Here is a 25,529-nt window from a genome sequence, read left to right as displayed (position 1 = left end):
CGAGAATTTTCATAGAGGAAAACTATACTTGACTAAACAGTTCGATGACTTTTAAACCAGATTGTATAAATGTATTGAATCGTTTATTATACTTTGATTCTAATCAAATTGACCACTAAAAATAAATTTAAGGGTAAGAGTTTCATTGTAAAAATAATAATAATAAAATTTTTAAAGGTCGAGTTAAATCGAATATTTCACGAGTCACTTGATTTTAACCTTGCATGATTTAAAAAAAAAATTATACAACATTAAAGCCCATGAATCTAATAATAATCCCATCATAAAATTTGTCATAAATACTTTTAACCTACGTCATTTTCTTTCGTAAGCAATTTTTTGATGAATTTTCGTTTTCAGACTTGATTTTGTGTTGAAGGGTTCCTTTTTCTTTAAATTTAAGTTAGTTTAAAAGTTATTTGGTAAAAAAACACGCTTTTCCATACTAGGGTTTATTTATTGGTTGACAAAAATGGAATGTACTTATTATCCGCGCAAGTAATATTTGATAAGTTTTCAGGAGAGACAAAAAAGTGAATAATTCTTTTACACTCATTTTAACGAATTAATTCTACATTTCCAAAGAAAAATACTTTTTGGCTCTCCTAAAGCTTACTTTTAGTATCTTATTCAATATTCGCTTAAAAAAATTGACATAAAATCAAGTGTCTGTATCGCCGCGAAAAGTGTTCTATCTTGAAAATGTAGTGAACATTCGAAGGCATACACTTTCACCTTTTTTGAAAATGTAAGTTAAAAGTTATTATCATCCCTTGACGCTTTTCACCGAGAGAAAGGTGGTGAAAATAGGCCTTTTTGGCGAATTTCTGCAGGAAATGGAGCTATTTTTATAGTTTATGTGTCTGTACCCTCTCAAGCGGTCGTAATTTAAGTTCGATTTGAATAAAATTTGGTATCAAGATTGTTTTTGGTATTTGAAAGATCAAGTTCGATAAATGAGAAAAATCGACCGATAAACAAGGGATGGGGCAATGCGCAAATCACAAAATTTTGAATTTTTCCAAAATAAAAAATATTTTTGTATTTTTTGATCAGTTCTAAGCAAAAAAGTACTCTTGCTGTTATTTTTTCAATCTCGGAGGGAATTCGCTAAGCGAAAGCAGCTCTTGCGCTATATAATTTTTTGAAAGTGAGCGTATAAGTGATTTTCCAGTGATGAATGGATATCGCGATAACAAACTAAAGTTTTATAAATGAAATATATGAGTCAGAAAATCTTGATATGCAAAAACAAAGAAATACATGATCCAAAGAGCCGATTTACACGATTTTATTGAAGCTATAAATTTTGATTGACAAGACAGATACATAATAATCTGACTTTATACGGTGATGTACAAACTATACAAATAATAAAGCAGCATAATATGTATGCATTATGAATTCATAAATAATATAACAATACCATATTTGGATCTGAAATAAATATATTTTAAGGAAAAAATTATTGGTTTTACAGATTTTAATGTGAACATTTTACCATAAAAAGAATACAATAAATTATAAATATGTGTGTTGTCATATTTAATATTGATCGCGGTAATTTTAATAGAAAATTAGGAGTACCTTTAAGCAATTTGGAGTCAAAAATATCAAAATTTCGCTTTGACGATGATTAATAACCCAAACAAGTGTTGATAACGCAATCGTTTTTTTTTTTTACGTTTTGTAAGCAAAGAAAGATTGTCGTCACTCTTAGATAGCCACACACATATAATCGATAATCCCATATAATACATACTATATAATTTGCGCCTAATTTTATGGATAAACAGTAATGTTTACGAAAAAATGTTGCTTATAAGGAACATTTTTTACATTTTAAATTTTTGTTCTATCTTTAACAGTTTACAAAATGGGTCCTAGGGACTGAAGATCCAAGTGACCTTTGTTGCTCATTTACGCACTCGACCTCACTTTTTATGTCTTGATATCTTTTTTCGTTTTTGAGTTATCGTGTTGATAGACAGACGGACAGACAACCGAAAATGAACTAATTAGGTGATTTTATGAACACCTATACGAAAATTTTGTTGGTAGCATCAATATTTTCAAGCGTTACAAACTTGGGACTAAACTTAGTATACCTTGGTATATTTCATATATACATGGTATAAAAAGCTCGTGCGATAACGTTGAATAGCGCATTTTCTAAAAGAGTCAAAATTATCTACCTTAATAAACAATTTTCATGCTGAAAATGAAAAAATTTCTTCACTACCTAAAAATCACATTCTAAGCTAATTTTATCTTTGACGAAAATGATGTAACCGATTAAATACAGCAGATGGGTGGTTAAATGACGTCACCTAGGCTTTTCCTTCGAATCTCGATATAATTTATGTATTTTTAGAGATATTTATAAAACATTTCAATTTTAAATTTTACGAAAAAAATTAATTCGTGAAATGTTAAAATTCGTTGTAGGGTAAGAATGAAATTTTTAACGTAATGCTTTGAGAGCTTTCAACAGCCCATTCAACTAAAAATATGCAAGAAAAACAAAATTATTATTATATATATATATATATATGAAAATAAGATGATATAAGAAATGTAAATGATATGAAAATTTTGTGTTATTATTGTAAAAGATATTATGCAGAAATACCGACCGAATGGTCCTTTAAAAATATTATTTTTTCCGCTTGTTTTGTTTTTTCGTACAGAGGGTTGGCTAATGTTTTTGTTTTATAAATAATACGCCCAAACCTTAAAAATTGATGATTGATGTTGACTGATTACACTAGAGTCTTAATAATTGAAACACTTAATAGAAGGTATCCTATAATGACCTCCTAAGAGTCAAAAAAAATGTAATTTATCACCAAACTTTACGAGATCTGTATATCGTCAAAATATTTTTGGTTTCTTTATTCAAGTGTCACAAATCACTGATACACTCAACACTATCAAGATCCGACACATAATGGAACATCATTTTGCCTTTTATAATTTTACACACAAATTAAGGATCATTTTAACGAATATAAATGGGATCATTCAACGTATATTCAACGAATTTAAAGTGGGATTACAAGTCTCTAGCCTGCAAAGTGGATTGGGATTTTGATCTGGATCTGAAATCTAGCTCATTCACGTTTACTTCGAAACATAGCGACTAAATAGATAGATTTTTCAGAATATGAGCGTCATTTTTGTCAATACAAAACTGAAAGTGCTTTGTAAAACTTTTATGAGTTAGTTCCGAATCGAAAAAGGATCGGGAAGGATCTTTTTATACATAGACTTCTGCTTAATGCTTTGTCTTGCACTAAAATATGTAAAACTCCTGATAGTTTAAACGACATTAAGATCCATTTTACGTCTTTTTTTTTTGTAAAAATTTTATGGAGTCATCATATATATAAATACGTATAGGAAGAATTGTGGTGAGTTTCATTTAGCAACCAGAATTTTAAAACCAGAAGAGTATTTCGACCTTTATTAAGTCTATGTGTGTTCGTATAATACCTAATTCTCAGTTCTCATTCTCAGGCTTATAATGTCTGTGGTATCATGCTTTAATATGAAAAACTGGCTGAGTTGAACATAATAAAATAATAATATTTGCACAAATATAAACTAACTTTATGCAAAAACCAACATCAACATAAATAAACAAAAGTACAGTTTAAATTATGCAATATTTTATTATCATCATCTGATTTCATATATTTTATTTTATACTAGCCTGATACCCGCCCGTTTCTCTGGGCTTAAAAGGAAAAAAAAACACCGCTTTATAGCCTCCACTCTCTTGATGTGCACAGTTTTCAATTTTGTTAAATACAAAATAGTCATAATTTATTGAGTATATCAGAAAAGTTGGCCATGAATTGTCTGATATTTACTATTTTCAATTAGACTTTTTTTAAATATATCTTTATAAATTAAAGCTCATGTGTTTTTCTGAAGTATGAGCTATATTGCTGTACAGTTTCATTAAAAAGCACTCGCTAGTTTTAGCGTGAAAGCGTAACAAACAAACAAACAAACCAACAAACATCATTACTTTCGCTTTTATAATATATATAGAGATAGGTCTCTACGTTTAAAATGGAAAAGGCCTCAAAGATATAGAATCATACTACAGCTAAAGTCCGATATAAGGTGAATTAAGGCTTTTCTCTCGTATGGGTATAGGGTTAGAAAATTCTAAATTTGTTTAAACTTATTATGGATGTTTTAATACAACTATCATAAAAATTTGAAGTCGAAGGAACGTCTCTAACTCGAGATAAATTTGACTAAAGTTCGGATGATTCGGAGAGGTTGTGTTTCGAACTAATTAAGTGAACTAACTGAACATTACCTACTGTATATGTTCTGAGATATAATAACGCAAAGTTAATCAATTTTATTGTCGAATTGAAACGACTGTAGTTAGAGTATTGGTGGTTTAAGAGAGATATCTATATTAACAAATTTTTACATTTCGAGAAACTTTGTCTAACTTTGATCGGTTGTATCTCGGTAATTAGTTTGAGTCTAGATATTCGTTTTACCTACCAAATTTTAGTAAATTTAAGGTTATATAACTTTGTAAGGAACTATAGAACACAAAATGGGATCAGATATCGGGACATAAGCAAAAACTGGGTCCTCAAGGTCGAAATTTTAGAATAGACATCTGGAAGTACCCTTAAAAAGCCTGTAAAAGTTTCATTGCCTTCGGAATACTTTCCAGGTAAAAAGTACATATTTACTGGCGTAGAAGGTCTTTTACTGTAGGTACATAAAATTTAAATACCAAATATACAACCTAGCACATTAAAACGTTTAACGCCCTGTTGGTGGAGCGTTAATAAAAAATGTTTTTGCAAAAAAAGTACGAACCACATGAAGCAGACTATTCTTCTTTCTAAGCTATGGTGGTGAGAGATTACATTTTTACTCCACGTGAAGACAGAGATATACCAACACGTGTCACTTTACGTGTGTTATTAAGGTGATACTAGTATTAAATGAAATGTTTGAGAAGAGAAGAGAATAACTTGTGCTATTTACAATTTTATTCTTTAAGTTTAAAATATTTATGTACTTTACGCTTTTAGCATAATAAAGAATAGGTTTGGGACCAAGCGTAGAATTTGATAACTTTTTAAAAAACTTCTCTTTAAAGATTTCATCTCTTTATTAATCTTTACTTTTGCTCCCAGCGAAGCGGGTGGGTATCACTCTAGTAACATATAATTCATCATCAAAATTACGAAATTATATTTTTTTAAATTTGTGTCCTTACTACCGAGCTCATACATCCTTAATTAGTCCGGCAAATCGGTTTTTGTTTTATTTTCAATAATTTATTAATGTTCAGACCATTCAATCATGAGCTAGTTGAACGCTACCTAAAGTTCGGTCTTTTGACAATTCAATGATCGATAGTTGGTAGCACCTGCATAATGCTATGCTGGTAGCTCATTAATCATTCTTCCGGTTCTGTGTTTGCTCTGGCTTGAGACGCGTGGTCTCAACGCCATTTTCTAAAGTATTTTCAAAGCTTAATTTTAAAATTTAATTTCATAAAAAGATTTTAATCGTTTTATTAATTCAATTCAATTAAAGTGTTTTTTCGTTGTATCACTTTTATATTTTTGTGATCTTTGCGTAATTTATTGATTTAAAAAGTAATGTGTTTTTTTGTGATCCATTCGTTTGATTCCAGACGTGCATAATCGTTGTGTTTCGATTGTAACTTAAGTATTAATTCATTCGAGAATGAACTCTTAAATAAATTGAGTAATTTTTTCATTAATATCTTTATAAATTTGAATTATTTAATTAAACATTTGTGTTTGTGTGAAATCAACGTCGCGATATACTATGTGCAACATTCAAGAAGACCATAACAACGAGGTTTGCATTTTTCTCGAAATGACTGTGAAATATCATGCCTGGCTCTAGACTTGGATAAATAAAATGAATTTAATTATTTGTTTTAAGGAGGATGGGGCAGGTTGAAGATAGTAAACATTATTTTGTTCCATTCTCAAATAAACGTCGTACGAAATATAACAAATTACTGTATAGGAGGTATGTACTTTATTTGATATAATTTGAATAGTTTAAAACCATCAAAAACCTGCAAATTTTTAATTATGACACGAGTACCTTCCTATCTTGACTATTTACCAAATAAAATATATACAGGGCGTTCAAACTAAAATGAGACTTGATAAAAACGAGTTTAGATGTATGTGTACGTGTACAGGGTGTCCCGTGAATCGATGGACATAGCCTTAAGAGCGTATTCTTTGAAAACAATTTTAAGTCGAAAGAATCTTATATAGCCCAAGAATATAAAGGTTTTTCTGCTTAAAAACTTCAACTAAAGTTTTTTTATACAAGGATTATCTGTATTTGAATGCAAGAAATGACATGAAATGTCAACTTTTGTTTACACGCGAGGGTACAAATTAGGTGTAAATTTTTGAGTATGTATTATATGGAAATATCAGTTACATGTGTGTGGCTATCTTTCTTTATTTTCATGACGTTAGTATTTCAATAATTTACTCAGTCAATCGTTTGTTGTCACTTGTTATACCATGTATATATGAAATATACATAGTATATTAAGTTTAGGCCCAAGTTTGTAACGCTTCAAAATTGTTGTCTATCTGTCTGTCGTCTGTCTGTCCGTCTATCATCACGATTACTCAAAAACGAAAAGAGAAATCAAGCTGAAATTTTTATAGCGTACTTAGGATGTAAAAAGTAAGGTCAAGTTCGTAAATGAGCATCATAGGTCAATTGGGTCTTGGGTCCGTAGGACCCATCTTGTAAACCGTTAGAGATAGAACAAAAGTTTAAATGTAAAAAATTTCCTTATCAAAAATTAAACAACTTTTGTTTGAAACATTTTTTCGTAAACATCACTGTTTATCCGTGAGGGCGCCAATTAGGCGGAAATTTTATAATATGTACTATACTTGATTATCAGTTATGTATGCGTCACATGTTTGTATGTGTAATATGATAAAGAAATCAACACTTGCTATGCATGGTATTTCAACAATTAATTCAGTCAATTGTTTGTTTTCACTTGTTTTAATTATTTTTTGATCGGCCAACTATAAAACGAGTTATTAGCCGTTATATGTATGTATAAGATGATTGTATGCTCTTTTTAAAATAAAATAATATTTATTATTATTAAAAAAGAGTTACATCTTCTTTGTATTTATATGTTACAAATATATTTATATTTATAAATACCAAGTTATATTTATATGATTTAATCAGCTTATTTACATAGACCTAATGACCTTTTTGAAACACAAGAAAAAAAAAACATCGAAACGATGAACATTATGAAATTATTATTATTTAGTCATAAGCGTACCATAATAATTATTTATCATCATAGTTAATTATCATAATTATTAATCCGCGGTTTGAAAAAGAGCATGATAACATCATATAGCTATCGGTCTTGTGTGCGTAGTCATGGTAGGGACAATAAAATCGATGCCAGCGCTTCCAGTTAAAAATTGTGGTGTTAAATGGAGGCTGTTATGACTAATTTGCAATTCTTTACATGTTAATGTTATAGAAAATGTCAAATTAAAATTATTTAAATACACTAATTAATTAAACTTAATGCATTGAAAATTGTGAAAATAAGAAATCAAATTGCACAAATATTATTTTTTAAATGTTAATTATCAGAATTATTTATTTAAATTTGTGAGACAATAATATTAAATTTTCAATGTAAGTCATAAATGCAATCCATATACAATTATATATGCATCCATACAATTCTATAATTAAAGTAGTGTGTCGTTACCATGGAAACTCCTCCAATAAAACTCACGCACGGAGCGAATACAGGTACATTATTATCCCGAATATAATGAATTGTTTTGCATGTATTAAAAATTAACCTGCACTAATAAAAATAAATTCTAATTAAAACATTTAATATTTTATCGTGCAGGTATAAGGGTACTTTATTTTAAAATTATTCAACCCCTAGATAGGTGTTCTCCTAGGTATTGTTTAGAAGAGAAGGTATATTAACTTTAACCTTACCAAAGCATTTGTAATACTTGAAATAGATTTATAATTAAACCGCACGTTGTAGACCAGTAGCTTGTTGGAAGAATGAGTTGAACTTTGAAAAATAAAGCTTTGAATTTTAATTTCATAAACAGAATTGCCATTTATAACACAAATTTGAAATTATTGCTAAATTGGGAATGGATTCAGAATTCTGCCTTCAAATAGAAACGAACTTTTAATAAGGTTTTCTGAACGCCCCAATTTTGTTACAGATTTGTATTCCTTACACCTTATTGGACAAAGGAGATGGACAATCTTTGATTGCTTATAACTTCTTCGTTTTTTTAATCAATTTTAATTTCACTTTCAAATTTTGTCATGGTATTAAGTCTAGTTTTATATTTTTATGGGTAATATGATCAATTCGACATCATAATTATCCCCTATTGCGAGCACTTCATTTTTCGGATTCACATTCGCATTCTCGAAAGTGCAAATTACAACATTCGGCCTAATACATACATACAAACATTGCCAGTTCGTAAAAAGTATCGTTAAATCGTAATATAACGAAAAATGAAAATTATCAGAGGCTAAAAGATTGATTGAAGTATAATTACAACAAATATAATTTTGAAAGGAGTCTCGACCCATTTTTCGGACTAAAAACCGGTCTATTATTATTATTATCATAATTATTTAGGTAAATACAAACAATAGTTTCTTTAATAGGTCATTAAGTTGACCATAATGATCTGTCTAGCTAGCTGTTATGTCCATAACATATATAACTAGCTGTGAACTACCCGCTTTGCTGGGCAACATCCCCACTTGCACCCCTCCCTCCACATTTCCTTTCGTTGGATAACAGTTTTGTAATGTACACGTCATGCTCTTTTATTTGATACCCCACTTAGGTATATTTGTAAATATTCGATAATTCCTTCCCACTTTCTCGCTACACCTTTCTACCCTCCGAAGGTTAAAAGTAGATAAAAACAATAGATCTTTGAAGCTGGTTGTATATCGTGTCAATATTTGAGCTTAATCGATGCACAACTTTTTTAGTTTTTGAAGCATATCCCTTTCAACCCCTATTTCAACCCCTTACTCTACTATAATATGGATGTATTATACATAAAAACCTTCCTCTTGAATCACTCTATCTATTAAAAAAAAACCGCATCAAAATCCGTTGCGTAGTTTCAAAGATTTAAGCGTACAAAAGGACATAGGGACATAGGGACAGAAAAAGCGACTTTGTTTTATAATATGTAGTGATATAGAAATACGGTTTTCTAGTACCATAATTATAGAACAGTCGAAGGAAACCCCATTGTTTTTAGTTGTTTGTTTGTTGAATTATGTATACGTGGTCTATGAACTATAAGTTCCTGTGGGATTAAGATAATTTAACTTGATGGTTGAATTTGTTAGTTAACAATTATACTACCTCAAAATTTTTAGTTTCTGTAGAAACCTCATATAATTCTGTAAAAAAGAAGCCTATCACTTTTGATAGTTCTGTTTTCAAGTGGACCAAAATTTTTGGAAAATAAAACAAACAAAATAAAAAATGTACGAGCAGAGTAGATTTAAGGTTGAAATTATTTTTATCTTGCCTAGTTTTTCGAAATATCGAAAGCTGAATAATTATAGAAAATTTTGAAGTATCAATATTTTAAAAATTACGCCAGATATCGAAAAATTTTATTCCTACTTTTCATCTTATTTTGTCAAGTTTTAACATAATTCACTATCAAGTTGGAAAAAAATTATTTTTTTAATTTTTTTTCCCGTTATTAAAACAAGCTTTTATTGTAGTAAAATATAGAAAATAACTATTTCTACCAGTCTCTTAAACATGATAAATTATCCTCGATATTTTTAATTGAGCGGTATCTTTTTTAGCAACTCAAAGAAATAATTATTTTTTACCTTTAAGTACAATATTTACTTTAATTAGTACTATATTTAATTTTTTATTTAAATAACGGACGCTAATGATCAATCTTAGTTCTTTAAATGAGTTGTTTTTCATAGTTATATCATAATTCGTAAAAAATTATTATTATTATTAATATTTTCAGTTTGAAAATTTTTCAAATCAAACAAAATATAATTTTTAAATAGCCGTGTTTCTTGCGTAAAATTTTTCTTTTATTTCCAACTAAATTAATAAATAAATTTTTCTTCAGTGTTCAGTGTCGGTTTTTTTTTTTAAGTGTAAAAGAAAAGATTAGCTTGCGATAATTATTAAAATTTTTGTGTGTTTTCTTTGTAGTGTAATCGCAAAATTTCATGACCTTGGAGAATTATAATGGACTGTAAGTTTTGATATAATTTTTCTTAACACTAATTAAATATTACGATACCAGTGGGGAAAAAAAAGCGTTATTAACGTCGAAATTTGGGCAGCAATCTCGGAAGTATGTTAAACAATGCACGTTTATCATACAAAACATCTACGCCTCTAAAATTGTGTTATTAGTTTTGATTTTGACAGTAATTTTATTAATTTGATGAAAATGCGTGTGATAATGAAAATTCCACGCAAAATGTAGTTAACACACTCAAATTTTATCCTATTTGAATAAACCAAGTATGTAATCCCACTAATTTTGGGCCATAATTTTCAAATTTCTGGCCAAATTTAACGTTACTGCAGTATTTTTGAAAATTTAACAATCATTGTTTCTACATTTGACACAAGGAGTAGTAAAAGCGACTTACTAATACGAAAAATGGAAAATACGACCCTAAGTTAGTATGTTTCAAAAAAAAATTTCATTCAAATCGAACAAAATTTGGCCAAGATATCCAAAAAATTAATTTTTTATACTCAATGACGTCATTAAAATCCAAAAAATTTGATTTTACTCTATCACACCCAAATTTTATCCTATTTTAATAAACAAAGTATGTAATCTCACTAATTTTGGGCCATACTTTTCAAATTTGTCATCAAAATTAACCTAGCTCTATTAGGTTTCAAGATTGTGGAGGTCTGATCCTGGAATTAGGCACATGTGTGATAGCTAGCAAAAAACTGACATCACAGCTGAAAAGAATGAGCCAAAATTAGTGGGTTTCAAAAAAAATTCCAATAAGATCGGATCAAAATTGCCTCTATTATCAAAAAAATCGAATTTTTAAACTTTATGACGTCATCAGAATTCAAAAAATTTAATTTTGCTCTATCATATCCAAATTTTATCCTATTTTAATAAATCAAGTATGTAATTCCACTAATTTTGGGCCATACTTTTCAAATTTCTGGTTAAATTTAACTTTTTATGGTTAATATTTATAAAAATTTTATTTTTATTTGTTTTTACAATAATAAAAAATCAACTTTTCAGATGAAACTAGATATAATCTTGTAAAAATCAAACCCTTGACCCTTTGTAATCGGATAAAAAATTCAGCTTGAAACGAAATATCCTCTGCTATGTAAACCATTTTCACCTGAGTCATTAGAAGTTTCCGTCACTTAAGCCCACACTGAATGGTCCATTCCCCTTTAAGGCAGCAGAGAAATAAAATTACAATAATTTGCTATCAGTTTTTACGATTATTTTATTCAATTACTAATTTTATTCATCCTAAAATTAAATTTTATTAGGAATATTTCCGTATTTTTATAGAGTGTAGTAACATTTAATCAGGGGAATACTATACCTATTATAAAAAGAATTGGGTCAGTTGACAATAAATTTATAGGTGTACATTTATCCAGTAACGAGTGGAAATACTAAAAGTTTAATGGACCGTTTAGTGAGAGAAAAAAAATTGTATATTTTTAAATTATTATAATATCATTATAAACGATTTTCATTGGACAGTCACAATTTTGTTATTTACACAAAGTGCTTCTAAAAAAAATTACATTTTATAAACACTTCCTAATCATTCATTCGTTCATTTAGGATTGTCAAAGGATCCAGCATGGAATTTGCAGTTCCTATGCTAAAATTATACTAACACCCACTTTTCGACAGAGTTTACCGAATTTTTTTTCCCACAGACTACGTTAATCTAGGGTTGTCAATGCACTGATTTAAGGTATTTACAGTTCCTATGCTAAAACGATAATAAAACACACTTTTCGGAATAATTTAATGAATTTTTTCCCTACAAACTAAGGAAAGGACGTCAAAATCCCAAAGTTTTAAAAATTTAAACCGTTTAAAACACGAGATGGAATTCATGCCTAAGTTCTCAATTTTGATAACTTCTTTCGTCTTTTTAAATTTTGTGGAGAGATATGTTTAATAACGTAAAAAATAGTTGGGAATAAGTTTTACATGCTTTGATCCTCGAAATCGCGAACTTTGCAGCTGATTATCTCGTGATCTAAACGATACAAAATTCTGCAACCTCGGAATCTCACAGCTAGCATTATTCTGAGTATTCTGTTAGAAAAATAGGCCAATCTGTCAAAAAGTGCTATCATGGTAGAAGTACCTTAAGGAGTAAAGAAGGAGGAGTTAAGGCGTGGTTATGTTTTTCCCGTGTAAATTGTAGGATGTCTTTTAAAATTTGACATATGCTTGAAACTAAATCGAGGAAAATGCTTCAATCGAAAAATGTTAGTTTCAAAGATACACATCTGATAACTGACAAACATTAGATGAATGCTTTAAATTAGAAAGTTGTTCTTTATAAATACGCAAACATTTTTTGTTTGAAATATTCTTTTGTAAACCGAATAGTTTAGACAGAAATTGATAGCAAAAGTCCAGCCTTTTGTGCGTTAGTTCATTCAATTTGAACAAAATTGGTCTTTATAGAAAAAAGAACCACTTTTGGATTTGATTTATTGGAAATTTTTTTTAAAGAGTGTCTAGATTTCATAGAAATAGCTACACGAAGTTGTCCGGTTTGCGAAAAAATTTTCGAACAAAATCTAAAATAAATTAAATAATTAAGAGATAAAAAACTGTGTTAAATAAAATCTGAAAAGTTCTTTTAACGTAGAATCACCCATTTTTATGTATACAAAGTTAATTGTTTCCAACAATAATATAATGTTTGCATACAGAGCTGCTTCTTCCGATTACAAAACAATTCATTGTTGACATTTTATTTGTGTTAAAACGATAGAATTGTTGACTATAAATGAAGACACATCCACTCGGAATTGAATATTTAATTTCATTTATAAATGAATTATTATTATAATAGAAATGAATTTATACTTTTATTTCCTGATGTCATTTGATATTTTATATTTAGTTTGGTAAAAGATGTTAAAAAACCCCCGACAAATGTGATTTATTTTATTGTAAACCGATTTTTGGAAACTTAACTATAAAAAATGTTCTCAATCAAGTCAGTTCGACCGTTTATAGGGCGACGATGTCACTGAGAAACACACAGACGCACAGATAAACACTTTAAACTTATAACACTCCTTCTTAAATCAATATCAAAGTGATGGTCAAGGACATCAGATGAGATAAAAAGGATACTTAGAGAGCTTTCATTTTTTGGGACTTGTTGGAAATATTTTAACCAAAATTGTAATATTTGAGTTGAGTTTGTTCTTTCGAATTATTGTTTAGAATTACCTAATTATTTAATCATTTCACTTTTCGAAATGAATCGAGCCAGGTTTATTTGACCATTCATTTCCATAGTAATTATTTATATATTAAAATTATATGTCATGCCTTTTCCTAACCTGAATTGATTTTGAAGATTATTGCCAATTTTTTAGTTTCTTCGAGTATGGAACTCTAAGCTCTCGCACTTGAAACATGGCTGAGAAAGCTCTCCATTAAAAAGGCGCTACGATGCCACAGACAGACACACATAGCGGCCAAACTTATAACTTTAAAAATAGTCGGTTTTTGGTATCGATATTTTGTTAACCGACTTCAATCAAAAACGGAGGAGGTTATCAATTCGACTGTTTTTTTTTATGTTTGTTACCTCAGAACTTTTTACTGGATTAACCGATTTTGTTGATTCTTTATCTGTTTGAAAGCTGATGCTTCCCATTTGGTCCCATTTCCGTTTCCATTTCATTTTGGTCCAGTTCTGAGAACAGCATCCATGAGAAAACCAAAACCATTAAGTATGCACGACAACAGGACGAATAATTCAATATCACTTCGATGATTCTTTTTTAGTGACAAATTAGTTAGTGTACTTCAGATTCACTAAAAATCACAAAATAAAAAAAAACTTTTAACAAAAAGAAAACCGACTTCAAAAGAAAAACTTTTCCAAAATAAATTAAAATGCACTAAAAAGTAAAAAAATAACGACAATATAATGTAGTTAAAATTATTGTTATTTTTGGAGTCGGTGTCAGCCAAGGAAACAACTCTGACAGAACAGTTTGCTACATTAGCTTGGCTGACACCGACTCCAAAAATAACAATAATTTTAACTACATTATATTGTCGTTATTTTTTTACTTTTTAGTGCATTTTAATTTATTTTGGAAAAGTTTTTCTTTTGAAGTCGGTTTTCTTTTTGTTAAAAGTTTTTTTATTACAATATATCTAAGTAGTTATTGAACGCCTACTGAATCCCAGTTAAAGCCGGTTATTGTAATAATAATTAAAATTTTCCAAATAATTTTCCGCACAAGTTTAAAAAACGTATTATTTCCTGGGCTTTCCTAGTTTTCAAATATATTTTAATTAAAAAATTTTTACAGTTTCGATAAATGCGTTAAAAAAAGGGTAGTTTGACACAAAGGATACCCATGATACCCATAAACGTACATACTTGATTTTGGTATGATTTGATTTTACTTCAATAAATTCCAATAATTCAATATGTTCGATAACTATATTTCACTACAATTCAATTATTATACAGATAACACGATGTGCAATATACTGATATATCAAAATTAAAATAGTTTTCATTTGACAATGAAAAACACTTCGAACAGTTTCAAGTTGTTCTCTCTCTTCTCCAACAGCTCAAAATAATGATAATAGTCAAATTGAATTTATGCTTTAACGAAATAAGGTATTCAATATTCTGTACACGAAATAATAGGTATGTTATATAAATACAGGCTGAATCGGGAAAATGAAAAGAAATTTAGTGAAACAAGGGAAATTATATTCTTTAAAGGATTGAATAATACTAGGGATTTCACGAAAACTTTATAACTACATTTTTTGATTAGCAAAGTTTCCAAAACTCACAAAAAATTCTTGGGTCATTGGGCTTTTTATTATTATTTTATCGTTCAAAGTTGGGTGAAAAAATGATGAATCATATAAGGTTATCCTTTTTAATTGGAAATTTCTATATCAAAAAATCTAGAGAGTGTGATAAAAAAACTATCTAAAATATTTCGACAATCTTGTAGTTTATAAAAATTACCATAAAAATATAAGATTGTCGATGATATCAAAATAAAATTTTAATTTAATTATCGAGTTCATCGAAGATCTATCATTTGATGAACAGAGACGACTAAAGTTAGGGTATTAATGCTTGAAGAGAGATATCTATATTATAAAATGTATAAGCATCACTTGCACACAATATATTATATATTTTTGTAGTTGCGTGGTTTTGTAAAGCTAAAAATAACTCATTACTTGACTACAAAGCATGTATTTGGTTTATATGGATGTAACGTGCAATAAACTAAAATTTTTTTTACAATGCTGTAGGTTTACAATTACCTTCAGATCTCTCTGTGTTGGATAATAACTTGCTCTCCAATGTGCATTTGTTAACTTGTAAATAGACAGAAGGATCAAAAGTTTTTTGTATACTTTTTTCTCAGATAAGTTTCATTATTAGTTTATTCAAAAAGTAAACCATATTGACAAACACTCTTCAGCCTATCTACATTCGAATAAAATACCCTCATTTTGATACAAATGATAGCAATATCTAACAGCAAGGAACACAACAATCGGATAAGATGTAGATTTTCCTGCATAGAATCCACTCCTGGAATTTTGGGATCGTTCTTTCTGACTCACTTTGTATATACCAACACTTACAGTGTGTGAAGTATGTTGTTAAATATATCCTTATCTTAATACTTTGTGAAAATTGTATTACAAATTGGAACGCTATTTGTGTGAAAATACATGCTTTAACTGTGACGTGGTGATGGTGACAAAATAACACGTTGTCGAAAGTCGACGTATCGACTTTTTTGAGTGTAAAATACTTGAGAATTTACGTAGATCGTTATTATTATCTACATACTTGGAAACTATGCAGATTCCTCATTAAAATTGCTGATTTTATAATATCGAAAAATTAGTTTTTAACGAAAATTGACTTCCAAAATTTCAGCTTGATATCTCTTTTCGTTTTTGAGTAATCGTGATGACAGACAGACAGTCAGACAGACAACTGGAAATGGACTAATTAGGTGATTTTATGAACACCTAAACCAAAATTTTGTTCATAGAATTAATATTTTTAAACGTTACAAACTTGGGACTAAACTTAGTATGTCTTGGTATATTTCATATATACATGGTATAACAACCTCGGGACTAAACTTAGTATACCTTGGTATATATTTCATAAATATGATATAAAAACTGTTACCATGAAAAATTACTTATAATTAGTTCCATATTACTTTCCCGAAAAAAACTTGCTTTGCAGGGCTTTGCGTTCTGAGATAAAAACAATTTCTTCCCAAATCAGTAAAATGCTATCCAAAATCGGTGTTTGTGCTTTCCAATAAATGTACAATTTTACATACAAGAACAATAATAATAATAATAATAATAATAATTATAAATTAAAAGCAAATGGAGAATATTATATCTGATAGCTAGAGCTACTAAAATGTTTTGATGTTTATGTTTGTGTTATTTCTATGTTCTCTTTACTATCTGCTGTTAGCTAGTAGGTACTACTTACTACGTAGATAGTAAAGTGGTGGTGAGGGTGAAGTCTGTTAATTACATCTTCTGTCAATGTTTTAAAAGCAAAATGCAACAGTAACATATAACTTTATAATAATAACATGACGGCTATAAATATGTATCTATGTATAAGGGATGATAAAAAAATTACTTCATTCCTTCTACCCTTATTCTTTTATCAAATTCAATGATTTACCCCTCATTTTCTAGCTAATCATGTCTATAGGTTTGAAGAAAAATATACTCACGGTTTAAAAATGTACCGCTTAGGAAAAAACACGCTAGACAAATAATTTGAACGAAAAAATATCATAAATTTGAATAATATGTTTAATAGGCAAACATGTTAGCTTTAACAGATGTTCTCCTAATACTCTTGACATATATAATACTCAAATGATTATTAGGGAAACATGGTAGTTTTTACAGATGCTCTCCTAATACTCTAGACGTGGGTATGGGGTATGGGTATGGAGGTTAGCGGGCCTTGGTCGAGCATCAGGCCTCGAAGCAATGGTTCAGAGCACCTGGCCAAATAGCGCTGAGTTTACTAATTTCTTCTGGTTCGACTATGGCCGGACCAAACCATTTCCTTCGCTGCTGTATGAGCGCCGGGCAGTAACAGAGAAAGTGGATCGGTGTTTCTTCTGAATTTTCTCCGCATTTGTCACACGCGGAAGATTATCTTTTTCCAATCTGATGTTGGAACTTGTTCAGGTTATCATGCCCTGTGAGTAACTCTACGATGACTCTAATATCAGCTCTGTTTAGTTTCAAGATCTCCTCGGCTCTGTTACCGAGCGAGTTTCCTTCACCCAACAGGCTTTTGACGATTCGCCCTCCCTCGTAGCTGGTCCATGCGTTTAATTGTTGGTTTTTCAGATTATCTCCTAATCTGTTAAGACCTTCTTGGTATGGAATCCTCGCAAGCTTTTCTTGAGTGGGAGCCATGGTGGTTCCCAGTTTGGCCAGATTGTCTGCTCTCTCATTACCGTTCCAACCAGAGTGTCCGGGGATCCAGGTAATATTGACTTTATTGTGAAATCGGCTTTAATTATTTTTTGAAGAAATCCCAATAAGTGATGTGAATTGCGTCAGGAGTCCCAACCAATTTGTCGTGAACTAAATATACCGATCTATAAACGTAAAATACTTCTAGAATTTTCTAAACACTCTATAAATTCTAGAAGTATATAGATTCAATGCAAGAACAATAACAAAACATATTGGTTAGATATATTCTATGAGGTTTGTTCTGGGTTAGTATCTTTTCTGATGGTAAGGTTTTCGAACTAAAACAGAGAAGCTGCTATAATGTTTTGTGTAAAATTTTTATTTATAAACATTTATAATAACATGTTATATAATAGAATGTTTATAGGAGTTGTGTTATCTTTTCTAAGAATGGTTTATATTCGACTGTTAGCCAAGTTAGTCAAGTAAAAATTACTGAGATGCTTTTATCTTTCTCAAAGAGAATTTAAGGAAGATAATGTCAAAAATTGATCCCGAATGTCATTTTTCTCCGAAACTATTGGATCAATCGCCAAATGAACCTTATTTTTGAATTTTTGGGGTCAAAATTACCTTATAAACTGAATTTTATCAAATTCCGAAGCAAAAAAATTTTTTCCAATTTTTCGATTTTTTCAAAGGGGTACCCCTAAAAAAAATTCGAATTTTTCGAGAAAAATTTATCGTTTCCGATTTGAATAAAACTCATGTTATAAGGTAATTTTGACCCAAGAAATTCAAAAACCGTGTTCATTTAACATTTGGGCTAGTAGTTTTCGAGATAATGTCAAAAATTGATCCCGAATGTCATTTTTCTCCGAAACTATTGGATCAATCGCCAAATGAACCTTATTTTTGAATTTTTGGGGTCAAAATTACCTTATAAACTGAATTTTATCAAATTCCGAAGCAAAAAAAATTTTTCCAATTTTTCGATTTTTTCAAAGGGGTACGTACCCCTTAAAAAAATTCGATTTTTTCGAGAAAAATTTATCGTTTCCGATTTGAATAAAACTCATGTTATAAGGTAATTTTAACCCAAGAAATTCAAAAACCGTGTTCATTTAACATTTGGGCTAGTAGTTTTCGAGATAATGTCAAAAATTGATCCCGAATGTCATTTTTCTCCGAAACTATTGGATCAATCGCCAAATGAACCTTATTTTTGAATTTTTGGGGTCAAAATTACCTTATAAACTGAATTTTATCAAATTCCGAAGCAAAAAAATTTTTTCCAATTTTTCGATTTTTTCAAAGGGGTACCCCTTAAAAAAATTCGAATTTTTCGAGAAAAATTTATCGTTTCCGATTTGAATAAAACTCATGTTATAAGGTAATTTTGACCCAAGAAATTCAAAAACCGTGTTCATTTAACATTTGGGCTAGTAGTTTTCGAGATAATGTCAAAAATTGATCCCGAATGTCGTTTTTCTCCGAAACTATTGGATCAATCGCCAAATGAACCTTATTTTGGAATTTTTGAGGTCAAAATTACCATATAAACTGAATTTTATCAAATTCCGAAACAAAAAAATTTTTTCCAATTTTTCGATTTTTTCAAAGGGGTATTAACAAAATATATCTTTTCAGGCTAGCCAACGTAGCTAAGTTAATCCATCCTTAACATATACATTATTAAAGAAAAACTTTATTATTAATCATGAAATTTATTAAAAATTAATTTAAGAAATATTTTATTTACAGCTGGACCATGGACAACTAATGGAGCAGCTTCAGCAAAAACATGCCGTAAACAACGTACACCTAAAATTGGCGATATACCAAGGTAAGTTCATACAATTTTACAAATTTATTTGAAGATTTACAGTAGAATCTTGATAAGTTAAAAATCGAAATATCGGGCACAACGGGTTTTTTGTTTTCTATAATTTATTATAGCTTTATAAGAGCCTAAATGGCCGAGCGGTCTAAGGCGTTTGTCTTTGACTGTTTGTCGATTTAGGAATAGGTTGCGGGTTCGAATCAATTTACAGAGGCTGAGTGCACCTCCTTCATGCATATACCATGATCTACACCAGCCCATCACAACTTTTACTTTAATTATTTTGTTGCGACGACGGGAACCGAACCCGCTACCCTAAGCATACCGCGGACGGATATGGGTACGCCTTAACCAACTGAGCAAATAGGGCGAAAATGGTTCTATGAATTTGGATATTCCCATCGAAAATTCCAACTTCTTTTTGAACTCAGTAAAAGAATATTTGATCGGATCAATACTTATCACGTGACAAACTCAGATCACTGAAGAAACCGATCATGCAATTTGAATGAAGTTAAGCAATGATTCTATCAACATTTTTTAATTTCTTTTTACAGGCTAAAATCAATTCATTTTAATAAGAAATACAATATTATTTATAATAAAATATAAAATGGACAGCAACTGATTTGTTAATATAATGCGCCATTCATTATACAAAATATTTAGTAAATAAATTGAAAATTATCATAAATTTATTTTAATTAATAAACTCGATAGGTATATTTGTGAGGTCTATTTTAGATATTAAAGGATTTATGTAAATTATATTACGAAAAATCTGTTGTGAAAATTCATCTATACGTAACAGTTTTCTATTCTATAATAATTCACGTAATTGGAGTAACATTTTCCCCAAGATCTAGTAATTTTTGCTTGCGCAAATTTTAAGGAAGTCAGAAAACGATCATCCATTTTTATAGAGCATCGAATCACCTCATTTTTGTCGAGCATTTTTATTTAGTAATTACGTTTTTCCTTAAAGTATTTTAAAGATCTTCGTCAATTTTTTAGCTTTTTTATGATACGGAACCCTAACTTCGCACTTGAAACTCGCACAAGAAACACTCCCCGTTAAATTACCTTTCCAACGAAACTAAAAAAATTAAAATCGGCTCATTCGTTTAGGCGCTACGATGTCACAGACAGACACACAGACATAGCGGTCAAACTCATAACACCCCTTTTTTTAGTTCGGGGGGGGGGAATTAAAAATAAAGGTTGTCAGTCATGGAGACTGCCTTCAACGTATATTGATTTATTTATAACGTTTATTGCTTCAATCGATTATTTATTAGCAACAATTCGATCATCATGAAAATCACTGTACTTTTTTTTTGGAAAATTCAATAACTAACAACTAAAAAAAAAAACAATACTTTTTATAATTGTATATCAACTTATGGCTCACTCTATCCATGTATAATATACACAATAGATACATAATTTTTAATGAAATATATTACTGAATTAATTACATATTTTAAAATTAATTAATTATATACACAACTTAATTAAAAATTTTAATATCCATACCTACTGCAACGTTTAACTTAACTCAGGTATTATTAAAACTAGATAATAAATCATATTTTATATGTAATAAAAATTTATCCAATATTTACCATAATGTAATCAATCGATAAATTAATCGATACGCTCTCGATACATGGTACATAAAAACGCCTTCAATTTTTATTAAAAACCTTAAATGAATTACTACAAGATTGTAAAACTGTCTGTTTGATGAGTATATTTTAAAAGTATTGCTCCATATACCTTTCATTTGGTACCTCTTTCAATTTTTATACCCTATGTATATGAAGTATATATCAAGGTATACTAATTTTAGCCTCAGTTTGTAACGCTTAGAGATATATTAATGATACGAACAAAATTTTGGTATAGATGTTCATAAAATCATCAAATTAGTCCATTTTCGGTTGTCCGTTCGTCTGTCTGTCCATCCGAGCTTACGATAACTCAAAAACCAAAAGAGATATCGAGCTGAAAGTGAGTGTGAGTTCGTAAATGAGCAACATAGGTAAGACTCCTCTTGTAAACCGTAAGAGATAAAGAAAAAGTTTAAATATAAAAATATTTCTTCAAAAAAAAAAAAAAAAATACACAACTTTTGTTTGAGACATATTATTGTCTCATAAACATCACAGTTTACTCGTGTGGGCGCAAATTAGAACAAAACTATAGCGTCCATTTTCTCCAAAACTATAAGAAATAGGAAGTTGAAAGTTTGTAAGTAGCTTCAAAATTTGTCGAAATTTTCGAAAGCCAAATAAATTTTGTTGTTTTTTTTTTAACTCTTCTAATTTATAAAAAATAATGCAAATATTTAGTATTAGAGTATTTCAACAATTAACTCAGCTAATTGTTTGTTTAATATGGAAAAACAAGCCTTAATATTCGAATAAAGATTTATGAATTCTTTTTTACACTGAAAATTTTTAGAAATATAATTTTTTGAACTTTTTATGTAAATGTTCTTAATTGAAATAAAATGGGTTTACAGATTTATTCAAATTTGTCTTCATCATCTTAAAAATGAAATATTTTTCATTAACAATTTCCTAAATTTTAAAAAACATGAATAATCATATGAATAATTTTGTTGTATATTCGATGTGACATGGTATATACGCCACTTTCTCAGATATAATTCCTATTTCTGTTATATCCAAACTTGAAACAATTAAGGTAACCCAAACCCATGTAATTTTACAAAAAATTGCGTCAATTTTTTCAAAAATTTGCATAAAATTTTATATAAGCCACCAAATTTGGATGCATTGTCCGGAAATAGAAAAAGGATTCTAATTTTTCTAACTCTGGGTTATTTTTTTGTCAAATTTTTGCATAAATTATACACAGGGCTTCTAAATTTGGCTGTATTATCAAAAAATCTTTTTTTTTTGTACATACTGACATCATTAAAATCTAAAATTTTGATTCAAAAAGTTATTTACTTAAAAAAATATTTTTTAAACTTAGTGATGTCATCAAAAGTCAAAAAACTGGTAGCATAGTATAATTTTTTTGGGAATACGAACCCCATAAATTTCTCAATCGGTTGTATTTTCATTTTTATAATCTACTTATATTTATTACTAAATAAAATTGTACCTCTACCAAAGTTTATTAAAATTAAATTTTTGATATTACTTAATTAAATTAAGTAGGTACTACCTGTGTGTATACAATTTTAATAATTAAATTATTTAATAATATTAATAATATTTATACTTACAGGTAAATATACAACAGGTAAATTTTATTGATTAATTTTATGCTTTATATCTCTTCAATTTTTATTTAAAAAAATTATTAATATCTTAATTGAGTTAAATATGTGTAATGAAATATACCAAGGTATACTAAGTTTAGTTCCAAGTTTGTAACGCTTAAAAATATTTATGCCATGAACAAAATTTTGGCATAGATGTTCACATATTGCATTTCCGGTTGTTTGTCTGTCTGACTGTCCGTCTGTCATCACGATAACTCAAAAACGAAAATAGATACCAAATTGAAATTTTTACAGCTTGCTTAAGAGCTTAAGCCGTAAAAAGTGAAGTCGAGAAAAAAACTCTAAAACGGTCTTGTTTACCAGAACTTAATTATGTCTAATAAATTTAATTCAAATTTTCTAAGCGAATGAAAGCCTCGTTGAAGCCATCGGGTATAATTAAAATGAAAATTTATTACAAAATGATCGTATATTTAAGTATAAAATTCATTTGAGACACAATATTCTAGGTAAATACTAAACATGTTTGAGTTTATCTTATGACTTTAATTAACTTTTCACTCACACACCTACAAAAACACACGTATACCCACACATACACACATTTGGTCTGGGGTCAGACATACAATTTGACGATCATTTCAAAACGGCTAAAATTTTGACAAGATGTTGATTGTAAAAATCAAGGCTAATTATAATAAAGTTCTCCAGTCTTCGGTTTTTTCGTATAAAGTAAAAAGTTGTTAGAAGCGACCATTTCAGAACGGCTAAAATTGATGTTGATTGTAAAGATCAAGGCTAATTAATAAAGTTCTCCAATCTTCGTTTTTTTCGGTAAAGTAAAAAGTTGTTAGAAGCGAGCTTTACAACAAGCCTTCTTTCTAGTAATTCTGAAAGGACTCATCAAATACCTTGCATGATCCTAGACTCGTATAATATTAGCAGGTAAAGTTATTTTAAAGTAACGGTGGAAAACTATTTCTATGTATTTACTTTTAGTCACAACTTGTTAATTTTCATAACAAATTTCTATAAAATTTAATTTCACCTTACTTTTACTTCACAGCCGTCTACCTATAATACTTGGGCACTATTATAAGACGAAAAGTAAGAATACAATTTTTCGATATCTGCCTTGGTTTTCGAAACATCGAAAGCTTTAAAATTAAACAAAATTTTCAATTTTCGATATTTTGAAAATTACTTCAGATATCGAAAAATTTTATTCTTATTTTTCGTCTTATACTGTCAAATACTTGTTTTAAATGGACAAACAGACAAAGACAAACGCCTTAGACCGCTCGGCAATTTAGGCTCTACTTTAAATATGATAAAATTTGGCGTTGTGTTTTTGCGGCACCATTACAATTTCCGCTCAAGTACATTAACGCTCAACTTAAACCATAGAACTTAACTTTAATATAATAGCGTATTTAAAACACTTTTCAATATATTTACATAAAGTTTTTGTTTATTATTATTATGATAATTAGTTCGTTGAAGTTTAAGTTTAAAACTTAAAGTTTTTGATTTTACTTTGTTGTATATTCATTAAATTCAACGTAAAAATTTAACTAAACTAAACACATGTTATGTAGCACAAATAGCAATCAACTCACTACTTAATTTACCAAGAATTACCTATGACGTATAATGGTATATGTATTCGTTGTGTGCGTAGTAGGATGCCAGCGCTTCCGGTGAAATTTGGCGATAAAGGGGGTTGTTATGACTAATTTGCAATTCTTTACATGTTAATGTTATAGTAAATGTCAAATTAAAATTATTGAAAAACACTAATTAATTAAACTTAATGCATTAAAAATTGTGAAAATAAGAAATCAAATTGCACAAATATTATTTTTCAAATGTAAATTATCATAATTATTTATTTAAATTTGTGAGACAATAATATTAAATTTCCAATGTAAGTCATAAATGCAATCCATATACAATTATATATGCATCCATACAATTCTATAATTAAACTAGTGTATCCTTACCATGGAAACACCTCCAATAAAACTCACGCACGATGCGAATAAGAAATTTTAGTAATTTTATAGCAAAGTTATATACGTACGACATACAAATTCTTATTAGAAAATTATAATTTTACTGCGTAAAATTGATTGATTTTAATTCGTAATTAATAGCGAATTGTCGACGGTGTTTTTTGCAATTTCTTAGGGAATTCACTTGGCTAACGTAGCTCATGTGCTACGAATTTTTTTTCATAAATTATCAAGGATATGTCATCAATTATGTACGAGTTAAGGTTGATCGATCGTACCATGAAGGTTATAAAGAAGGAGAAGGATCGCTACGTGTTAAAGCATTAGCGCGTCTGTCCTGAAAATTTGTAGAATTTATAGTTCATTTTTCAGCCACTAGCCGCGCTGTCATCAAGAAGTAGTATCTGCGAAGTTAGCTGTTTATGAGTACAAGTAGATGAAGTTAGTTGCATAATGTACAAATTGATATATCATTTCAAATTAGCGCACAACAGCCCGCTTTTATTGATACACTTAGCGGTCGCAGCGCCTCACTTATTTTATCC

General features: G+C 29.2%; 1 protein-coding gene across 3 annotated transcripts in view; it reads left to right on the top strand.

Annotated features, from left to right (window-relative positions):
- Positions 1-25,529, top strand: part of LOC123301731 (protein kinase 3-like) — a 169,233-nt gene that overhangs the window by 14,934 nt on the left and 128,770 nt on the right. Inside the window, exons 1-3 of one of the 3 annotated variants that reach the window (XM_044884612.1) lie at positions 5,941-6,057; positions 10,316-10,358; positions 19,629-19,710. In XM_044884612.1, coding sequence (XP_044740547.1) covers positions 10,352-10,358; positions 19,629-19,710 — 89 coding nt within the window. In that variant the 5' untranslated portion in view covers positions 5,941-6,057; positions 10,316-10,351. Of the gene's footprint in view, positions 1-5,940; positions 6,058-10,315; positions 10,359-19,628; positions 19,711-25,529 lie in introns of those variants that run through there. The other 2 variants (XM_044884611.1, XM_044884610.1) reach the window with 2 other exon arrangements.

The sequence above is a fragment of the Chrysoperla carnea genome, chromosome 5 (genome assembly GCF_905475395.1).
Source record: "Chrysoperla carnea chromosome 5, inChrCarn1.1, whole genome shotgun sequence".
NCBI classification, from domain to species: domain Eukaryota; kingdom Metazoa; phylum Arthropoda; class Insecta; order Neuroptera; family Chrysopidae; genus Chrysoperla; species Chrysoperla carnea.
This window is presented reverse-complemented; position numbering and strand designations above follow the sequence as displayed.